The sequence below is a fragment of the Taurulus bubalis genome, assembly GCF_910589615.1.
Source record: "Taurulus bubalis genome assembly, chromosome: 1".
Classification (NCBI taxonomy): Eukaryota; Metazoa; Chordata; class Actinopteri; order Perciformes; family Cottidae; genus Taurulus; species Taurulus bubalis.
In genome coordinates, this window is record NC_136589.1 from 35,035,832 (window position 1) to 35,056,512 (window position 20,681).

Genomic DNA, 20,681 nt, shown 5'->3' on the forward strand with positions numbered 1-20,681 from the left:
AATTAAAAAGAAAAAAAGAATGTGTCTCCAAAACAGTTAATGTGGTTTTGTTGCAGTTACTTTTCTGTCCCAGGGGTGTGTGCTGGGGTATTAATGCTGTTACCACTGGTAACCATTTGTTATATCTGGTGAAATCTTCAGGATTAGAACATCAATGTTATTTGCAACACATGTACTTGTAAATGTCAGCTGAGGAAAGGACTGCTGTTGGTTTGGTTGTCCAGGTTTATCACGTCACTATAGTTCAGATTGCTGTCCATTGAAGTTCACATTTTCTGAAAGTTATAATTCCATGTATTCTCGCTGTATTATTGAAAACTATACCCCCAAACAATCAGAAGGGTCCTTTGACATTTGCCTCTTTGTTTCACGAGGCTTAAACACCATTTGTCCAACTCCCCACTCAATATCCAGCGTTACATCAAATATCTGTTCAACTTTTTTCCCACCATCTTTTTTTTCATTTTCCGCTCCACACTCTTACCATTGTATTGTTCGACCTTGAGTGAGATGCTGTCAGGCGCTTTTTAGAACATAAGCGTTGCAGTTTCCCATAATCCACCGGGAGTGTTGAGGTGAGAGCTGTGGCCCACTAGCACTCTGAGTGGCTGGCAGCGGATCAAAAGCAAACGAGGTTCCTGAGCTCATTCCAATTATAACAGCACACACTATCAACTACAAATACAAACAGCACGTAAGTGATAGCGCTGGTGGCCTGGAGGACTGCTGCCAGAGAGCAGGCAGCATGCTAATCAGGATACCTCTTGCCATGGGCTATTTAGGGAATAGCCTCTTATCCCACCAATTCCCCATGCCTAAGCCAGGGAAACGAAACAGAAAAAGGGGAGTGAATTCCCTAGGTGCACAGTCCAAGGACAAAATATAGAAAATGGATCTTTATCTTTGCTGTCGGCCAATATCCATATTAATTTTGTTTTAAACACATTGCATTTGTGCTGAATAAAATATAAAGAGATTTGTCGAACACATACAGCTACATTTGGACCACCCCACTATAAATTAATTTTCTCGTGTTAATTTGATCATCAAACGACTTAAATAATCTATTTTTTTCTTTCGAATCTTGCATCGCCATTTGTTGACTCCCCTAAGTTGGCATCACACGCTCTACCCTATGGTTTAACCTTTGCAAAAGCAGTATGTGGAAAGATCCTCAGTCATATGCACACCGCTTCACACTGTTTGTTGCCATTAGTCTGATTATTCATAATAACATCTTCCCAAGCATCCCATTGTAGCCAGCCAATCCGGGAAAGTGATTTATATCCGGTCGACTGTCATGGGGGAAGGAAGTGAGATGTTCGGAGCGGGTTCTTTCTGTGGCAACGTGCACGCTCCTCACACTCACACGGACAACCCCTCAGAGTTTGGCAACTCTCCAGAGCCATGCAGGGGCGGCGGAGTACAGCGGGAGCCTGAGTGAGAAGCACACATTGTGCACCGCAGGACCCCACCAGCCCCGGCCCGAAGGCACAACTCTCAAGGACATGCAGAACTGGGGCAGAGAACTTCCAGGCGTCCCACTGGTAGGGCAGGCTGAGGAAAAATTAAAAAAATTGAGGGAAAGTTTCCAAAGTGTCTCTGTCTGTGTGAAATACGTCGTTCGGAGACACACAGGCATTCTCTTGGTCAGTAAACACCAACAATGCAAATGTTTGTTCGGCAAAAAACGTTTAAATGTGTTCTACGAGTGTAACAAAACCGGATGATTCATACTTAAAATCCTATTTTTGTGTCAAAGGAAATGGCGTCAGGCTGAGGTCAAGAGTCACAGGTGGGTTGTTGCATCTAGTTCAAATAAAGGAATACCAAATCTAGACGTTCTGTAATAAAACCATGTCGATGCACATATCTCGGTTTGTGTGTCTATCTCTGTGTATGCAGACTCTGATCTCCTAGTCAAATATAATTACTGACCTTGTACAACACCCCAGCAACTGATACATGTGAATCAATGGCTCAGAGAGCCTCGTGGTGTTCATGGAGGGAAGTGTAATTCTAGGTTTTGCAGACCAATACAAAAGTAATCTGAAGAATGGAAATCAGAGTTCACTGTTGTGCTAAATCCAAGACGTCTGGCATTTCAAACAAGGTGATATGTACTGTTTGCAGTGGGATCTTCTGGAAAATTCTGCAAAATAACAACATAAATCGTTTTTTCTTTTTGTACATATATTGTACAGAGTAAAGAGACAAAGTCTTTGACACTGCTGGAACAAGCTTTGGAAGCAGCAGCCTTTTCCCTCATTGTTCTTCCAGTCAGGAGTTTAGGTTTTCTGTGGGTCAGCCCCCTCTCTCTCTGCATCGGGGGGGGAAGGAACCACACGGATCTGAGATGGAGTACCCCCAACCAAACCTTACCACATCGACCCATGCCACCATCCTGGGCCTCTAATGGAAGTCCTGGGCATCCAGACACCTCCCCCGCTCCGACACGGACGTCAAGTAGCGCTCTACTCATCATTGGAAGCAGCAGGCCACACAGCCCTCCTTTTCTCTCCCTGGTACCGGCTTTGTGGAAGCATGGCGGGCAGATGTGTCCAGATGAGCACGTTCTAATTTGTGGGCCCAGGTTAATGCTCCGCCAGAGGCCCCTGAGGATCAATAGCTTTATTTCCCTAAAACGCCGGCATGGGGAGAACCAGCTCACGGGGTGCTTTTAATACCGCCATAGTTCCAGTGACGACTGGGCCGTATTGATTGCGCCCATGTGGAACTACGTGCGCCTTCTGGGGAAGGATCTATTTGTGTCACCCTGGGCTGGGATGGAGGCTCCATTGGAGGAGTGGAGAGCTCAGCCAATGGAGGATGCCAAAAACATCAAAACAGCCATGTTTACAGATTACCCAAAGGGAAAGCAAATTACAGCAATTATGCAGGCTGTGGGAATACTGATATCAGCATACCTGCTATTTCACTCAGAGACTACTTTTATGGGACTAGAACACATACAAAACAGCACACTCAATTTGATTTGATGGCTAAGCCCTCGACAAACGACGGGATTTAAACAAAGCGCTGTGCATCAGATGCATACAAAACAATGTGTGTCCAGGGATCACGCTTTTTGTGCATGTCAGGTCCCAAAAATATTTTCACTTCGCCGTGACAGTTTACACAAATATCTGTTCGGCAAGTATGCCGTCTCTGGCAGGCATAACGATGCGTAATATTGAACATCGACTCGGCCGTAGTTTTCTTTCCCCAACAATGGCAATTAATCACTCTTTGTAAACACTGCAAATTGCTTCACAGAAAACTAATTTGCCCTCGCAGCATTTATCCCATACATCCGGGCAGAGACAACATACAGAGAGTCTTATCCAAATCACAGGCCTTTGTTTGCAGCTGCCGTGACATATTCATGACTGGGGCCATAATAGTCAGATTCCTGTTATATCCCCCAGGGAGAGCAGAGAGAATGGTGTCACATCCAATTACTGCGGCACACTGTAGAGGTAAATCATAACTCGTGCCATGAACTCTGGAATCTGAAGTACACACAAACACACACACACACTGCATGAGCAACGCCAGACAACAGTTACATCAACATTGATAGAATATTGGAAAACACATTCTGCTGGTAACTTGGAGGTCATGTATGGATTACACAAGGAAATGGGATTGGCTGGAGGCTGTTGGCCGTCTTCTCAAAACATAAATTGACACACATAAGATCTGGGAGCAAGTGAAGCAGACGAGCACTTGCCCCGGCATTTCACAATTATGGATTCGCTCGCCGGCGTGCAGAAAATTGAAATTGCAGATGAGGACGATGATGCGCTCCCTCATTGGAGGAATGAACAACCGGGTCGCCGGGGTTCACCCACAACTTCTCCGTCCTCAGCACCAATGAGATGCTTCTTCTTTTTTTCTGCAGAGCGGAATGACTGCCTTTGTCTTCGCTCCTCCACAGTAGTCTCCTGGAGGCCTGGTGGTTTGGTGGTTGGAGGCTACCTCAGCGGTGCATAGCCCCGTTTCACCCTGGAGCGGTGCAAAGCTCCTGCCCAATAAAACAGGCTGCGTCCCCAGGGCCCCTCCCTCAAGCCTCCAGTCAGCGCTTGTTTTTGCACCATTTATTTAGTGTGACACATCTCCAATTAAACTGTGGAGGCTGCTGCATTCCCCCCCCCCCATAACTACCTCTTATACCTCCCCATAGACTTTCTGTCACACTGAGAGTGTGGGTATGGGAGAGTGAAGGGGTGAGTTAGAGAGAGAGAGAGAGAGAGATATCACATCTTGCCTGCCAGCTATGATCGCAATGTCATTTACCCCTCAGTGGTTAGGAGCCTCCTCTGTAAGGTGCCCTGAATTATAATTATCAAAATATTGAACAAGATAATCATCCTATTAAATTATGCTGCCACTTCACTATTTGCCGTCTTCGAACATGCGTGGAGCAATGGTCTCCTGAAAGCTTTTCATAACTACTCATTCCGACGAACACAGCCAAAGACATCTTTAGTGCATCTCCGCGCTCCGTTACATATGTAATGCAGAAATTCACACTGCTGCAGAATTCCTCCGCCGCCTCACGTTTAGGCCCGCGTCCCATCAATTTAAATCCACGAGCGTTTAGAGCAGATCTTTCATAGGAGGGTAAGAGTCTCCTTGCCACCTCTTCATCCTCCCCCAACGGCCCCAGACACAGTCACAGGAGGAGTGACTTTGTCCGACCCCAATACCGTCTGCGAGAGCGCAGCTGAGGGCAGCAGCTGCCAGGGAGGACTGGTGGGGGAGCGCCCAAAACGCCAGCTCTGCCAAGCAAAGGGGCCAGAGGGAGCCCCAGTGGCAGCTGGGAAGGGTGGGGCGGCCAGCTGTGGAGCAGCAGGATGGAGGGGTGACTAGGAGATGCCACTAAACCTGAGCAGGGTTTACAGATGCACAAACTATTTTTATTTATTTTTGTATACGTATAGGCACTCAAAAAGTTGACACTTCCTTCTTTTCTGAAACCACTTCTGCTCCACACACACACATCATCTCCACCAAGGCAACCAAAGCAGCCCGTGGCCCTCTTAACTCCAACACCCACTCTCCCATCACATGCTTCGGCCACACATCTGGTGCACCATCTGTATCACTCCCCCCAATGTGACAGGTAGTCCCTCTCCCTCTCTGGAGGGAGCAGAGAGGGACGCGGAAGGTAATTTTGGGTGTAAATGTGCTCTGGACCTCTCTGGATGCATCTGGACAGAGCAGACATGCTGCTGAGCGGTGCAGGGTCATTATCGGTCGGAAACTGATTACCAGAAAGCGGACGGAGACAAAACAATTAGATCATGCGGTCACGTTTTGACAGCACGCACGCCATCTGTATGAATCATTTTTGCACTTTTGTGGTCGTTCGCTGAGTCTCAATGAGCGGTCAAACGCTATAAATAAAACAAGTGATAAAAAATATTAAAGATTCTTCCGATTTATTGTAATGTACAGTTATACATTGCAATGACACACATGTGACCACTTGGATGAGGGTGCAGAACGCCAAATATTAAAACACAGCCATATAAACAATATCGAAGGACGAATGAAATCCTCTTCTTTACGCCGCTGTACATATGGGGATCAATAAAGTATGCACCATAAAAACAAATATCAAGCCAGTGATATAAAACTGCACAACCGGTCTTTACTGTGAAACCAAAGGAATCCATTTGAGAACATTAATTTCACATCTTATGTTACATATTTGACAGTAACAATCTTTATTATTCACACACACAACACTTTTTGAATGACATCAACGTCGACGTTTATTCAAAGGGAGGGAGGGGGATTCCAGCATTGTCAAGACCAACAAAACAAAAGTCCTTGTCAGAAACATTTATTATACAGAGTTTGATCTTTCCCATTCACCAATTTGCAGTCAATGGACAAGACTGAGGTGCCTGTATAGAGGGGAAAAAGGCTCCAGAGAGCATTGACTTGAAATTTGCAGTGGCATGTGCTACACATCACCTCTTCGGCACATCGCTCAAAAGAAAGTTATGTGGTTTAAAAAATAAAAGTATTCATGATCAAAAATTTGATAACAGGTTGTCGTTTTTTTTCTTCACAGACTTAAATACACAGCTTTACACAGAATGCATTTGACATGATGTTTGCATTTGTCCATCAAGGAGTTCCCATGCATGTCAATTCATGTTGCATTTTTACACAGAGAATACAATGTCACTGATGTAGCAGACCCAACTGAATTGTTTAAAAGTACAATTGAACACAAAAAAAAACAATGTGCTGGATGGGATCATCATAAAAAAAAATACATTGACACATACACTTCATGAAATAAACAACACAGCTATAGTACTAGTTTCCAATGTCTTATACAAAGTTAGCTTGATCTAAAAAGCATAAAATAGATTTTTACATCATCACATACATCAAGACACGTACCATGGCCTAGCCGGATGTTCGTCTGGTGCATTATTTCATCTCCAAGCCCCCACACATTTCCCTAGTGCTGGCATTATTGCTTCTTATGAACAAGGAGCTGAAGGACCGAGAAACAATGCGCCGCAGTAGATTGAAACTGTACATTTTAATCATCTCTGATATCCAAAGTTGTGTTAGCCCGCTTCACAATCTGCAATGCTAGAGGATAAGGCAGTTCCACTTTTAAGGCATTGCTGCTTTGAGACCTACTGGACCAGAGGGTGAGGGCCAATGTACATGATAAACAGAATACATGTATAGGCGAGGAGCAGAGCCCAAAGAGAAGGTGGGGGGGGGAAATGTATCTTGTATTTTTGAGTGTGGCATGTTCTTGTCTGAGAATCTCAGTGAGCTACAACCATCATTTAGGTCTGCTTAGCATTTGACCAGAGGTCAAAGCTCAGACAGATCAGAGCGGAGCTGTGTGGGTTGCTGTGACCATCTCTCATTGCTGGTAATTCCCATACTGGCCCTGTGGGGAGAAATGTGACAGACTCTGTGTTACTGAAGCTTCTCGAAGAACGCACAGTCAAAGCTTTTATTCACACAATCCCGATAGGGTGCAGACAAACATCTGGGGTTTGTGCCGCATCATAATGCCAACCATGATTTATGGCTGCATTTGGCGGTATTGACCAGCAGGTGGCAGCATGGCCTCACAACTTGAGAGCTCTTAAATTCTAACTTTATACCTCAGGCAACATGGCTGAGGACACAAGATTTTCCATATTAAATAGCAGACACTGGTTTCAAGTGCGACAAAAGCAGTTGATGCAGTTCTAGACAGGGGTCGAAGTATGTGTTTGGCATGGAGGCAAAATACAATGGACACACATTTTGATACACAAACTTTGATCTGACAGTCCGATGTACAAAACATTTCAATTCAAATATATATGGCGTTATCATCTGCACAATAGTCAAATTATCATAACCAGTAGAGGAAATTGAAGAGATCAATGACACAGCCAAAGCACTAAGCTTTTGGCTGCCTCACTGCAGACTAAGCATGCTGTGTTTCTGGACCTCATAACTTACAATTCGACCCCTGGTTAATAAAAAAAATTGTACCAAAGAAATGTATTATTTTTCTTTTTTTTATCATTAAAGAACAAAAAAGAGAAAGATGGAAGAGAGATAAAGACAAAAGAGACAGAAGAATCAAAACAAATGCAAATTAAGGCTAGGTGGTCAAACGTCTAGATTGGACGTTGAGGTCTTCACAGCAACCATTACCTTTGCTTCTTACAGAGCTAGTCAGGGGTTCAAATCCCCGGGTCTTTATTTCCTGATGTGCCCCTGAATATTCAAAGATAAAGATATCAAAGTGTAGCTGTGGTCCCCACATAAGACCACAGGCAATGCAGGGCAACAAATGATCTCCCTTTTAAACACTACAGCAGTCTGCATCACGTTTCGGGAAGAATCCTCGAAAAGCCCTCATATTTCACTGAATTTCTTATTATTTTACCAGGAAATATATATCGAAGACTCAACTTAACAAGTGAAAGACAATAGTAACACATACACTCTTTTGGAAAGAACAGATTGATTCCCCCCCCCTCCATCCCCCAATTTGATGTCAGCATGCAAAACATACTCCCTTTTAATATTTACGTTCTAACGTTACTCATATTGGTGTCACTACACAAAATATACAACTTAGTCATAAACTGATTAAGGGACAAACTAAGACCGCTGCATGGACTAGTCGCTGTGACTGTCCGGTGTTGGGGGTATACTCACCTGGTCATAGCCGTAAGGGCGTTGCTGCTGGCCCTGTGGGGGTCCAGGTTGAGGAGCGCGATAGCCTCCGTACTGCTGCCCTTGCCCCTGAGGATAGTTGGGATACTGTCCTGGGGCACTTTGGGTCGGACCTACAACAGAACGTTGACAACTCACATTAAAACAATGCATGTTGGACAGAGTCAACTTTAACCAGTTTGAAAAAGCAGTTGGGCAGAGTCAACTCCAACTCTCACAATTAAAAAGAGTGGCCCCATTGCACATGTTGTCTTTTAACGCAGTGCAATGTGTCGGTCTCATCGCCATGCTTGTAGAAGGAGATGGGACAGGTTTGGACTCAAACAAAGGAAACCCAGTGCGAAAACGGCTTGGTTTTGCTCATTAACTATTTTCAGTTTCCTACTCGTTACTCTGAGAACTCTAGGGGAATCCCTGTTGGTTTACTATCACTAATGGGCTGCAATAAAAAAAAAAAGGCTGATGGATGACAAAAGACAGGATGGTAGATATGTCAGACCCATTTGTTCTAGGCTGCCTCCATGTCTGACTCAGTAATGAATGGGAATGAGTGAGTCGGGTTGGAGCTGGGCAGTGGTTTCCTAATACAAGGAGACATCAAGGAGATTCTGTTGGTCTTCATTAGAGGAGCCGGCTTCATTATAAAAAAAAAAAAAAAAAAGGAGGGCGAAAAAGAGAATTTACTTCATCAGCCCCCGTACACTGTAGCCATCTGTGCAGGTGCTGCAGAGGACCACGCAACGCTCGACTGTGGCTGAAGTCAAATGAGGCCCACGCAGCATCGTTAGGAGCTCATAATGCCTGATGCTGTTGAGCATAACCTTGCGAGGGCCGGCGAGAGAAGGCATGCCTGTGTGCCAGATGGATCTCACCTCACAGCCTCTGCCTCTCCCGCAAGCTCATTACTAACACGAGCTCTGGCTCAGACAAGATGGGTGAGTGATGGAAAGTTCCGGTGAGAAATGAGACTAAGAATAAAAAGACCACACAGCTACAGAAGCTGACACTTACATAGCACGTGGAACATTCTTCTTTTTTTACTTTGGTTAATTTTTTTTTTTAAATAAACAGAGGCCACACACTCATTGTGAAGGCCCTTAAGTTAGAACATTTGTAATAGGTATAAGTCAATTAAGCGCTCTAACCGAAGTCGCCTGGACTTTTTTCATTTCAGGTTTGTTTGTACATGAGCTTGCCTTTTCCATCATGAGCTCAATAGTGGAGACTGCTGAATGTAACATTTTTCAACAATGATTCAGCTATTTACAGCAAAAGAAAACAAGTTACAATCTTCAATGTCTTAACTTACACCTATTCTTTAGTATGTACGTATAAAGTTAACATATACTATTCAAAAACAAAGAGTTCAAACTGATTGGCTGGCAGTCAGCACACACACTTTGCCCAATGTCTGTAGCATCAGCCAAACCTCCCCTCTCACTCCCTCAGAACAGTGTGTCATATCAAACTGTAGCACCAGGAGAAATGCTAATGTTGTGCCAGCCACACTATACTGATTACATTTCCCTTCAATCCCCCAACCGTTCATTAAGGTGGTTCTTTAATTCCTTGCTCTTGATGATTCCTTGACATGCCTTTGGCACAGTTACATTTCCAAGGGGCAGCAACCACCAACTCACCCAGGAGGAATTATTAGTCAACAGTAAAAAAATAAATAAAAAAGTGGCGCGAAAGAGAGCGAAGAGTGCCTCCTGCAGGACAAATGTGCGCCACTCACCGTATCCCTGCTGCTGTGGTGGGTAGCCCTGTTGACCCGGATACTGCTGTTGAGGAGGGTAGCCCTGCTGCTGGGGAGGGCCTTGCTGGTATGCTTCCTGCTGTTGGCCATACTGGGCATTACCTTCAAGGGGCAACAGCAGGCAATGTGAGCAACATGTGCACAACGACAACAGCATAGAGCAGTTTTTGAGCCAGCCATATTTGAAGAACTCTTGGTTGTTGTTTTTTTTAATCAAAATGGCTGGTCTGTCTTTACTTTTTAAAAAAAAGAAAAGAAAAAGGAAAGCACTTGTGTTTGAAAAAGGTCAAAAGGGAAAATAGTGTAGACAGTAGAGGAAAACAACAAATAAGTAAGTGTTAATTAGACAAAGAAAGAGAAGGAGCTGATCATTATGAATCGTTATCTTTGTGACTTATCAGTGTCGCTGCTAATGTAACAATACCACCCCTTAACACATACATATGGAGAAAACTGGCAGTATGTTAAATGTTATATTTAGAGAATAATACGGTGGTAGCATATTTCTCAAATAATTGTCACTAGAGCTGCTCTTCTGCGATTCAGTGTATCGCCAAAGAATGGCAGTCTGCTTCAAGCACTTGCAAATTGGCAGTATGTATGCTCTGTTTATTACTACTCCAAACACGCAAACAGGTAGCATGCCAGGGAGTTACCAAAGTATCCTCTGGCATTATATTGTGAGAATCTGAAGGATTAACATTTAACTGAAGACAACTTTGGCCATTACGACTCACACAAGACTGTCCCTGACCTTTCTTTCACACCAACAGGTGGAGCATCTTCCACGATTTGGGGGTTGGGGCGGGAGGAGGGAAATGGCATCACAAGACTGGGAAGTCTTGTGATGCTAACTTGTTTATGGACTGCAGCACCTTTTTGGACAGGGTGCACTCTCGCATGTGGACGTTTCCTCAAAATTATAGGCCATATTGTTTGTCTTTGATAGAGCCCAAAGTCACTTTGATTTCCCAGAAAATAATGAAGAAACTGAAATATTGGTTTGGTCACAGTCTCTTTGCATCATTTGTGTTTTAACACAACTCCTGGGCTGAATTTCTGTTGGTTTTTTTTTCTCTCCAAGTGACTGGAGGGTTCTCCTACCTTCTGAGGCTCCCTGTCCTGCGTGACTGTACTGGTCGCCATAGTAGTCTTCCTGCCCTGGGTACTGCTGAGGGGGTCCTACATACACATACACACAACATACACACAAGTAGATTCAAGGTGTTGTTGGATTGGTTGTGTGGGGGGGAAGAGTGGAGAGGATGGATTTCCTTGCCGCTAGTTCTCGTTAGAAACCTTTCTTTTGGTCACTCGACTAGTTGTGTGATTGGAGGCTTTAGATTACATGTTTAGTCATCAAGATGTCTGTGAGCTGCAGAAGTGGAAATGGGGAAAATTGAGAAGAACAAGAGTAAGAAATGCGAGAGGGCGGGTTAGGAAGAAGAAAGGCCAACACTCACAACTTGCACACGTCACAGACACACTGAGGGGTATACCTTGCTGTGGGGGTCTGTAGGGCGGCATTGGCCTCTGCCCCATGACATGGTTCCCTTGGTTGACCTGGCCCATCATGGCCATTGGGTTCTGTTGTCCTTGGTAGTGCTGTGCAGCACCACCAGGAGGCATGTTATACTGCTGAGAGGGAGGTTGCTGGTGCATCATGGGGCCTGTGGCACACCAACAAAAAGAGTCAACTCTCAAATTGTACCAGGTACCAAAAACATACACGCTGTATCTGGCCCAGAAAATGCAGGTGGATGATGAAGCACCAATATGGTAGTGTAAACTAACAAATGAGTTGCTTTACCTTGAGTGGGCTGCATGTTCATGTTTGGCCGAGGCCCATAGTTTCCCATGGGCTGGCCCTGGGTCATGTTCATTTGGCTCTGAGCTGGTATGCCCTGGGCAGAAGGGACGGCGTGATTGTAACCACCCATCGAGCCATGGCTGCTGGGGGGCATATTCATAGAGCCACTGGGCATGTTTGGGGGCTGGTTGGGGCCCGGACCGGGACCTTGCATGGGCATGTGATTTGGCCCTGGAAAACAAGAGCAGAGAATTCATGACTTGACTTTAAAAAACCACCACCTTCATCATATCTAGTACTCAAACCTGTGTGTAATTCCATCACATTGTGATATATGTTAGGGATGGATCTATTCTTTAATTTTTTTCCATGCAGATACCATATATTCTTCATATGATTAGAAAATAAATTGTATTTTTATTTCAAACATTTACTTGGCATTAGCAGCTTTAATTAGACATCAGTTGCTAAAACTACACCAACACATCATGATAAAGTTATAATTTACCTTCGCCCAACACTCATTTTAACTGAATTAAGTGTGTAATTAATTCTGTAACTGAATGGAATCTCTGCCGTTAGCTTTATTATTTAGCCAAGCAGGACTGTGCTGCTCACTGGCTGCTTACAGTTTAACTGCTCTCCTCCCGGCAATTTCAACACAGATTTGTTGTTCACAAAGTACCATTATCAGAGAAAAATAGGTTTTATGAGAGTGTTTAACCAAAGGTGTGTAGTACTAGTTTGCACATGTAGGGACAGGATAGGGAGCGACACGTGTTATTGTTGTTCCTGTGTTGAGTAAATGAGCTGATCCAATCTGTAATTTACCACCTGCACCTCGGTCCAACCAGTCAATTTGTGTTTGCATTTTATTTTCATTCCTCGATTGCAATATTTGATCTATTCACAAAGAGCCACTGAATCTTTCATATTTAAATGTAGAAAGATTTCCATCGTGTCAGGGTTTACCATTTGTCACTAGTGACAAAGTTAACACTGTGTGTGTGTAACTCATTATCTACAAAGGCATTCATCCTCAAGTCACGTAAAGCTTATAAGCAATACCATTATATTGTTATACATTTATATTTACTATTGTAAACCTCCAATGGATATCCAGGAAACATCAAGGCAAAGAATGGCACAGCTTAATAGAATTAAAAAGCGACCCTAAAGTTGCAACATGTTCTGGTTTCTAATATGGTCCTAGACTGTTACCCTTCAGAATGTCTTGTGTGGTACAGCAATCGGTGCCTCTTTAATGGTTTAAGAACATGATCAAATATATGAATTTTCAAACAAAAAACACAAACAAATCATGATACTTGAGGGAATAACCATGATCAAAACGAAGGTCAAGTCAAAGACCACCAATGCAGGCAAATGGGTGACATCATCCTTCAGCAATGCGACCGCCCTCACAGTTCTGTGGTGTTGCTAGGCAACCCGAGTGAGACAGGGACTGAGAGAGAAGAAGGGGAAAGAAAAAAAAAGAGAGAAAGACGAGGGGAGGAAGGTGAGGAAAGAGGGGGCGGGGGGGTCACTTACCAGGCATCTGTCCATTCATCTGGTTCTGCATGTGTGGGGCTGGAGGGCCACCGCTGACCATACCCTCAGAGGGCATGTTGTGACCGTGAGGAGGCTGAGGGGGGGCTCCGCTTTGGTTCATCCCACCAGGGCCCATGGGCATGTTTTGAGTGGGCGGCTGCAGGCGCACAACACAGACATAAAAACACACATCAGCTCACTAGAAACACATCTGAGCCAGAGCCACTCAAAGAGAAAACTTGTGGCAGATAAAAGCCAAGATCTCTGTACAAAATATTATAATACAGTTGAACAGATATGCCTTAATTAATCAAAGATTAGTTTTAGAAAGATAGATACTGTATTAAAAAAAGGGAGAATAACTAGGCATGCAGTACAATACATTGTCACATAATCACTGATGTAAGTGCTCTCAATAAAGTCATACCAGGGCTCGGCAAAGACTTAAAAAAGTGTTAAACACATACCATTATTATCTAATTCATTGTAAATCCATCAAATGTACTGCAGCTTTAAATACGATGATACTATTTATACGTCACATTTTGAATTTTCGCACATCACCTGGAGAATATTTAGTACATTTCAGCACAAAACGACTACTTCTAAACCTGTTCAGCTCTTTCAGTTTCAAACAGATGTATTGTATGTATTCTTCATAGTATTCCCCCCCCCCACATTATTGCACCTTTTTCTATTCTTTATTGACATTTCTTGACTTTTGTAATGTCTGCTTTTATGTTCTCCTAATATGTTAATTGTTATGCACCAATACACCAAAGCAAATTCATTGTATGTTGACATAACAGATTCTAATTCGTCCAAACATGAATGGGCTTTAAAGCAAACCCAAACATTTCCTTTTTTTACAAGCATAATGGCACATAACAAGTTTACACTGGCTCTGCATCCATAAAGAAAATCTACAATAAGTCAACAGGCCACACTCATACCTAGGAGGAGCACTCTGGTGCATTTTACCTTTCAACCTCTAGTCAGATTTGACATTAAATAAGAAATAAACATGTCATTATACATTTAAACTTAAACTGTTTGTTACTTCTAACATAAGTCTTGTTTTTGGTCAGTGTAAAATTGCATTGAACTCTTTGATCAGAATGCTTACTTCATAAAAGGTTTCTTGAGTGTTGTTCAGGTGATTTACCAGTATCAAAAGGACTTTTTCTTATCATGAGCTAAACACATTACCTCGTGATTCAGAAAGGTCAAGCTGTTTCATACAGTTTACTCATAACAATGAGCAAGGACCAATACTCACAGCGGGGAGGAGAGACTGCATGTTCTGATTAGAGTCTGCTATCGTGGCCAGGTAAACTAAATTTCTGTGCAGCATCTGTTGATACCTGGGCAGGTGAGAAAGAGTCGTTAATACAGGTTTTTGAGTCAACTTAAAATTATTAACAGTGCATAGAAGAGAGGGTTTTTTTTCGTAACTTACTGTGAACATTCTGCTGTTTTGCCTTTACTTTGGAAGTCCATTATACACTGGATCAGCTGGTTGTTTTCGTCAAGTAACTGCAACAGCAAATGCAGAGATTTACGTCACGTGTTTATATTCCGTGCGATTGCACGCTATTTACAAATAGTGACACGGAGTAATTTCGTGTGGCTATCCCTTTGTTTTCTGGGGGTTATTCCGCCGTAATCTGAGAACAACGGGGAGGATTGGGTGCCGTTGAAAGAAATGAGTGTGCGAATATTTCTAACAAAAGACGCGTCTCGCTAGCTAACGTTAGCTGTACCCCGCTAACAAAACGGCAGGCCCTCATTCATCAGAAATATAATTGTGCGCTAGTCCGGCAAATCGACCTAAGACCCATCGTTCACACGTGGCGCCCTGACTCCAGTGAGGTTCGTATTCACCGCGCTTTGACCCTGCAACACGGTTCCCGACCTCTTCGCAGTTGGACGTGGATGGGCACCGCTACACAGATTAGCTCAGCCGCTAGCACCGCCTGATGCCGCTGCCTCCATTCAGAGACGCGCTAAAATGAATTACCTTTTGTATTCCGGCGGGTGTTATGTCACCCTTCCCGCGCTGCCTGTGAGGCGCAAACGCCACTGACATGGTGATGCTCTATCAAATTAAATTGAAGGAGAGCATAAAAGTGAAAAGTGGCTAACACACTTCACAAATCGGCAGAACTCAGACCAAGCCGTTTAGACTAGGATTCAATTTTGTAATGCAGTGGTCCGTTTGGGGGGTGGTCGTATACCACATTTGAAAACGGAGTTAATAGTTGTCATGTTTAAGTTACACGAGGACACCAGGTGTTGAAATAACCTTCTAATGTATTACAATAGTTCAAACATATGTATTTATATAGTTAAAAGCTACAATAAATTGGCTTAATTTAATCACAATTTCACCTATGTCTTTGATATAGTGGATTAGTCTAGATCTGGTCCAAAAGGCCACGGGAAATGGAATGCTCAATAGAAAGGGGAAACACAGGCAGAGCTTTCTTCTATTTCTATAAAATAGTAGTAATAATGCAGTTTATGGTGCACTTGTGCAACAATAGTTGATGCAAATGTCTATTAACCCTAGGTGTGTGTTTAGTTCAGCCACATGTAACTCTCATTCCACATTGACTCAGTCATGAAGTTATCGATGAAAACCTTGAAATGTTCATATCGTAACTTTCAAATACAAAAACTAATGTTCCACAGATCAAGTCAAATAGCGAGGATTCTAATCAAACGTGAATTACAAATTTCCTCTGGCGGACGCGTGAACATTAGTTTTGGTATCGCCCCAGTTCAGAGGTCACGCGCAGGCGCAGTTTTCAACACAGGGCAGCCAGCGCCAGCTTCACAAATTGCTAACTAGCTGAATCATTTGGTGCAAGTCTCCCTTTTTCTCGTGATTGTAACGTCGTTATTTGTCTGGCAGTTCAATGGCGGCAAGATACGACAGAGCTATCACTGTCTTTTCTCCCGATGGTCATCTCTTCCAAGTGGAGTATGCTCAAGAAGCCGTAAAGAAAGGCTCCACAGCGGTGAGTCCTCTCAAATGAAACTAATGCTGAAGCTAACGTTAGCCAACCAGCTAAGCTAGCGACTAGCTGACACACGTATTTACACGTATCGGTTTAGCGTTAGCTAATTTGGTTGTAAAACACAATCTGTTGCAAAGTGTTGCTATCGTCAACGCCACTGCTGGGTTGCTAATGTGTAACTTGTTTTTATGTCGCTACTATGTAGCGACATGTAGAACTATTAACAGTTAAGCTAACACTGAAGATTAAAGCGTATCACTAGCAAGCATTTTGTCGCTGTGTCACTCTCACAATAGTTTCAGTTTCAGTGAGATTCCAACTAAAGCTAGCATAGCTCACTCAAACGACATTAGATTTGTTTGCAGTCTTCGAATAAATATTTGTGCTAAGCAATAATATGGTGGTAGTTCGTGTAGCTTTGTATAGGGAGTTCTGGAAGAATTAGCTACATTTAACGACAACTCTCGTGTGGTATCCGTCTATCGTAACCTGTTATTTGTCGTTAATCATTCACACACCCCAAAGAATAGAAGAGTTTTTCTCGAAAGAGTAATTGAAAGTGAGTATCCTGATTAATGGCAAGCCAATTTAGTTGAACAAGACCTGAACGTAATACATTTGCTGGGTGGGCATGTATTCTTTCAAAATAACTTTTTCAAAATTCAGCCTGAAGTCCTACATTAAAAGTGTCACTGTGGTTGTTTTGGAAGACATTATTGAGGCATTATTGAATTAATTTTGATGTTTCCTTTCTCTGTAGGTGGGAATCAGAGGTAAAGACATCGTTGTCCTTGGGGTTGAGAAGAAATCGGTGGCAAAGTTGCAGGAGGAAAGGACTGTCCGTAAGATATGTGCCCTGGACGAACATGTCTGCATGGCATTTGCAGGTACCTCAAACGACAAAACCTTTTTTCCGATAACTCAATAATATATTTATCATGAATCATGGCACAGTGGTGTAATGGACTAAGACAACCTGTTACAAACACTACGTCGTTACAGATATCTATGTAGCACATGTGTGTTTTTTTTAAACCTTTTTTATGTTCGACATGTTTTTAAGGTCTGACGGCAGATGCCCGTATTGTGATAAACAGAGCTCGGGTTGAGTGCCAGAGCCACAGGCTAACTGTTGAGGACCCTGTCACAGTGGAATACATCACACGCTACATAGCGACACTGAAACAGGTACCAAACCTCCTTACCCGTGATTTATTGTTTACTATTCATTTTCGAAAAGGCATCTGTACGATTTCACATTCATTGGGCAAAAAACATGAACAAAACCCTGTATATTTGTATTTGCTGTGCTCTACTAGACTAGTTCCCAACGACTAAAACCTGGCATGTTAGGCTGGCATATTTATGTTCAGGTTTCTAAGAATGATCAAGTAACATCAGTTTTCACATTGGTCATATTATTTGCAGCGCTACACCCAAAGCAATGGGCGCAGGCCATTTGGCATCTCTGCGTTAATTGTTGGTTTTGACGACGATGGAACTCCCAGGCTGTATCAGACAGACCCTTCAGGAACCTACCATGCCTGGAAGGTCAGTGACTCTGCTCTTTGTACATTACTTTGTACCACGTCTCTTTGAATTTAATTAATAATAAATTTTGTCTCATTCTTGGGGGTGAAACACAGGCAAATGCTATCGGCCGCAGCGCAAAAACTGTGAGGGAGTTCCTGGAGAAGAATTACACAGATGAAGCCATTGCTGGGGACAATGAAACAATCAAGTTGGCTATCAAAGCTTTGCTTGAGGTAAGTCCACATTTAGTCTTTGAATTTGCACACTTGAATAGCAGTGATTTAAATCGTATCCTAAAGCATTCTAGTTTCAATATACAGTAAAGACACATATTTCTTCGAAAGATCTTTTTTGATGGAGCATGTCACAAATACTGTGAAATGAAAAAGAAGATAAATTGTCCCGTCAAAAGTATTTCCATCTACCCCGGCATGAATTTAATACTTTCCTCCTGACTTTATCAGAGGGCACCAACTGCTTCCAGATGAAAACCAGGAAATGATCTGCCATAATTATTAGGTTTTCATGCATGACATTGCTTGGTTGCTTGTTGTACTTGGCTGAACCTGCAGCCAAAACAAGGAGAAAGTAAAGCAAATAAAAGCCCAGACATTTGGCCTTGTCTGCATTTGGTGGTATTCTTTTGTAGTTAAAGTATTCAATTACTTAATTATTTGCATTTAAATACCCGCGGTAGTTAATCTATGCTGCAGTAGTTAGTCTATGCTGATTCGCTGGGATTTGTTTTGTCACAGGTTGTCCAGTCAGGAGGGAAAAATATTGAGCTTGCTGTTATCAGACGGAATCAGCCACTGAAGGTGAGTCGCTGCAAATTTTATCTGGCTGTTTAGTTTTTGTAATCTTTTTTTATTTAATGGCTAATAATTGCTTTTCTTGGCAACTTTTCAGATTTTGGAATCCAAGGAAATTGAGACCCTGGTGGCTGAGATTGAGAAGGAGAAAGAAGAAGAGGCAGAGAAGAAGAAGCAGAAAAAATCCACTTGAAGCCGTTAACCAAGTTTTTTTTTTTTTTTTTTTCATTATTGCACTAGGATGACAATAGCATATTTGGGTTGCAAATACTAGTAAATTTAAAAAAAAAAAATGTTTTCCCTCATTTGTTTCATTGTGAAGACCTAAATCCTAACTTGAGATATGTTGATGTTGTTCAAAGGTTTCAGAGTGGTACTGTGCCACCTGAAAAGAATATCAAGTTCCGATACTTCAGCTATTGAGTTGACAGATGTTTAATAGCGCATACATAGATCTCAAGCTAGGATTTTGATCTTAAACCACGCTTACAAGAAGATTTTATATCATACACCAAACAGTGCTGATGAACCTGATATAACAAACCCATTTGTAACATTCAGAAACCTAATGAAACTAAATTCTCAATAAAAGCGGACTTGTTTGTAGCATGTTTTTACGTTATTCATGAGACTATTTTCAAACGGTCTGGAATAGCAAATGACCTCACTGGATGGTGTCTATGTATACGAGTGAATCATATTGTCTTAACTAGTGGTGCACTGATCGGTTTCTTTAAGGGGAGAGTATAGAGACTTGAAAAAACAGCAGAAGAAAGAGTTCCCCCTCTTCATTGATTATCCTACTGCAAACGTAAGTACTGCGATAAAGATAACTACAGTTTAAAACACCACCAGTGGCAGTATACTGTGTGGCTGTAAAAGTGCTGTTTTCATTTATCAGCATTCTGTCGCACAGACCTGGAAATGGGTTGAGAAAAGAAAGGTAGCTCGGATTGCTTTATAAAGTGTTCACCTCTCCCTTAGTCATTTAAAACAAATTAGTGATGAGCGAATGAAGTGTCTAATGGTGGCCCAATGAGACCCCCTTTTGCCTCTCCTTTTTCCATTTTTTTTTTTTTTTTTTATTTCACCCTAAATTCGCTTATCAAGCAACCGCTGCTCTGAATTCTCAACGACACAATTATGGCCGGCGGTGTGGTAGGGCTGCTTAATGGGATCCTGGCCTCAGACCCCAGTGGGAACTTTCAGTGACTTTAATCTGGAGCCCTTTGAAAAGTTGTACCGTGCTGTGCTGAAGAGCCCCGGGGGTTCCCTCTGACTCTCACCAAAGACATAATGGTGAATGGTAAAGTCCTTCATTTAGAGTCATCTCCCCAAGCCAGGATTTCCTGAGTGGGTGCCCTGGCTGCCTCGACTAGAGCGATTGCACTTTGTCTGCAATTTGTCTTGTTTGTGAGTCTTAAAGGTTGGTTGTTTGGGGTGATGTCAGAGGATCAATTAAGCCTCTGATATTACTTCCCATACATGTGTCATAATGTCATTGAATCCTCGGAGGGTGCTAAAAAAAACTGGGCCTGGATGACTCACTCAGCCATTTCAGTCCATACACTAATTGTCCCCCCGCTACTGCATTTCAGGTCAAAAAATGTGATTATTACTGCGCTGTCTCAGCCACTAGTTTGTTGATGTGCAGGTGCTGAATCCAGCAGATGACTAAACAGGCCATAGGTAAACTATAATAAAGTTTACTTGGGGAGAGGGGGCGGGGTAATAATCCTCTAGCCACAGAGGTTATCTGATCCATCTTGTCAATAGAGCAAGAGCAGCTTATTTTGTGCTGCTGCTAAGACTCCTCGTCTTTTGAACTGCTTCTGGGAAGAGTTTTCTTTTTTTTCTTTTCTTTTTTTGCTGGCATTGTTGTTGCCCATAATCAGTGCTACTGTGCCTCAGGACAAAGTCCATCTCTCTCATCGCTGGCTGCTGCTCATCATTAATGCAGAAAA

The 20,681-nt window shown here is 42.8% G+C and overlaps 2 protein-coding genes across 3 annotated transcripts; one reads left to right on the forward strand and one right to left on the reverse strand.

Annotated features, from left to right (window-relative positions):
- Nucleotides 1-5,445: 5,445 nt before the first annotated feature.
- On the reverse strand, nt 5,446-14,886 carry ss18 (SS18 subunit of BAF chromatin remodeling complex). 2 transcript variants are annotated; one of them, XM_079228474.1, is made up of 9 exons: nt 14,809-14,886; nt 14,629-14,713; nt 13,350-13,506; nt 11,799-12,029; nt 11,488-11,658; nt 9,968-10,090; nt 8,212-8,342; nt 7,702-7,764; nt 6,924-6,937 (listed from the first exon to the last, which is right to left on the reverse strand). In XM_079228474.1, the coding sequence occupies exons 1-8, from the start codon at nt 14,847-14,849 to the stop codon at nt 7,747-7,749; spliced, it is 957 nt and encodes a 318-aa protein (XP_079084600.1). In that variant the 5' UTR covers nt 14,850-14,886; the 3' UTR covers nt 6,924-6,937; nt 7,702-7,746. The 2 variants fall into 2 exon arrangements, with proteins under 2 accessions (XP_079084599.1, XP_079084600.1); XM_079228473.1 differs by lacking the exon at nt 7,702-7,764 and having other exon boundaries at nt 5,446-6,937.
- Nucleotides 14,887-16,184: 1,298 nt separating this feature from the next.
- Nucleotides 16,185-19,323, forward strand: psma8 (proteasome 20S subunit alpha 8). The gene is made up of 7 exons (XM_079221469.1): nt 16,185-16,372; nt 17,133-17,259; nt 17,436-17,560; nt 17,801-17,923; nt 18,019-18,138; nt 18,661-18,723; nt 18,815-19,323. Exons 1-7 carry the CDS (start codon nt 16,271-16,273, stop codon nt 18,908-18,910), a joined length of 756 nt encoding a protein of 251 aa, XP_079077595.1. The 5' UTR covers nt 16,185-16,270; the 3' UTR covers nt 18,911-19,323.
- Nucleotides 19,324-20,681: the final 1,358 nt, after the last annotated feature.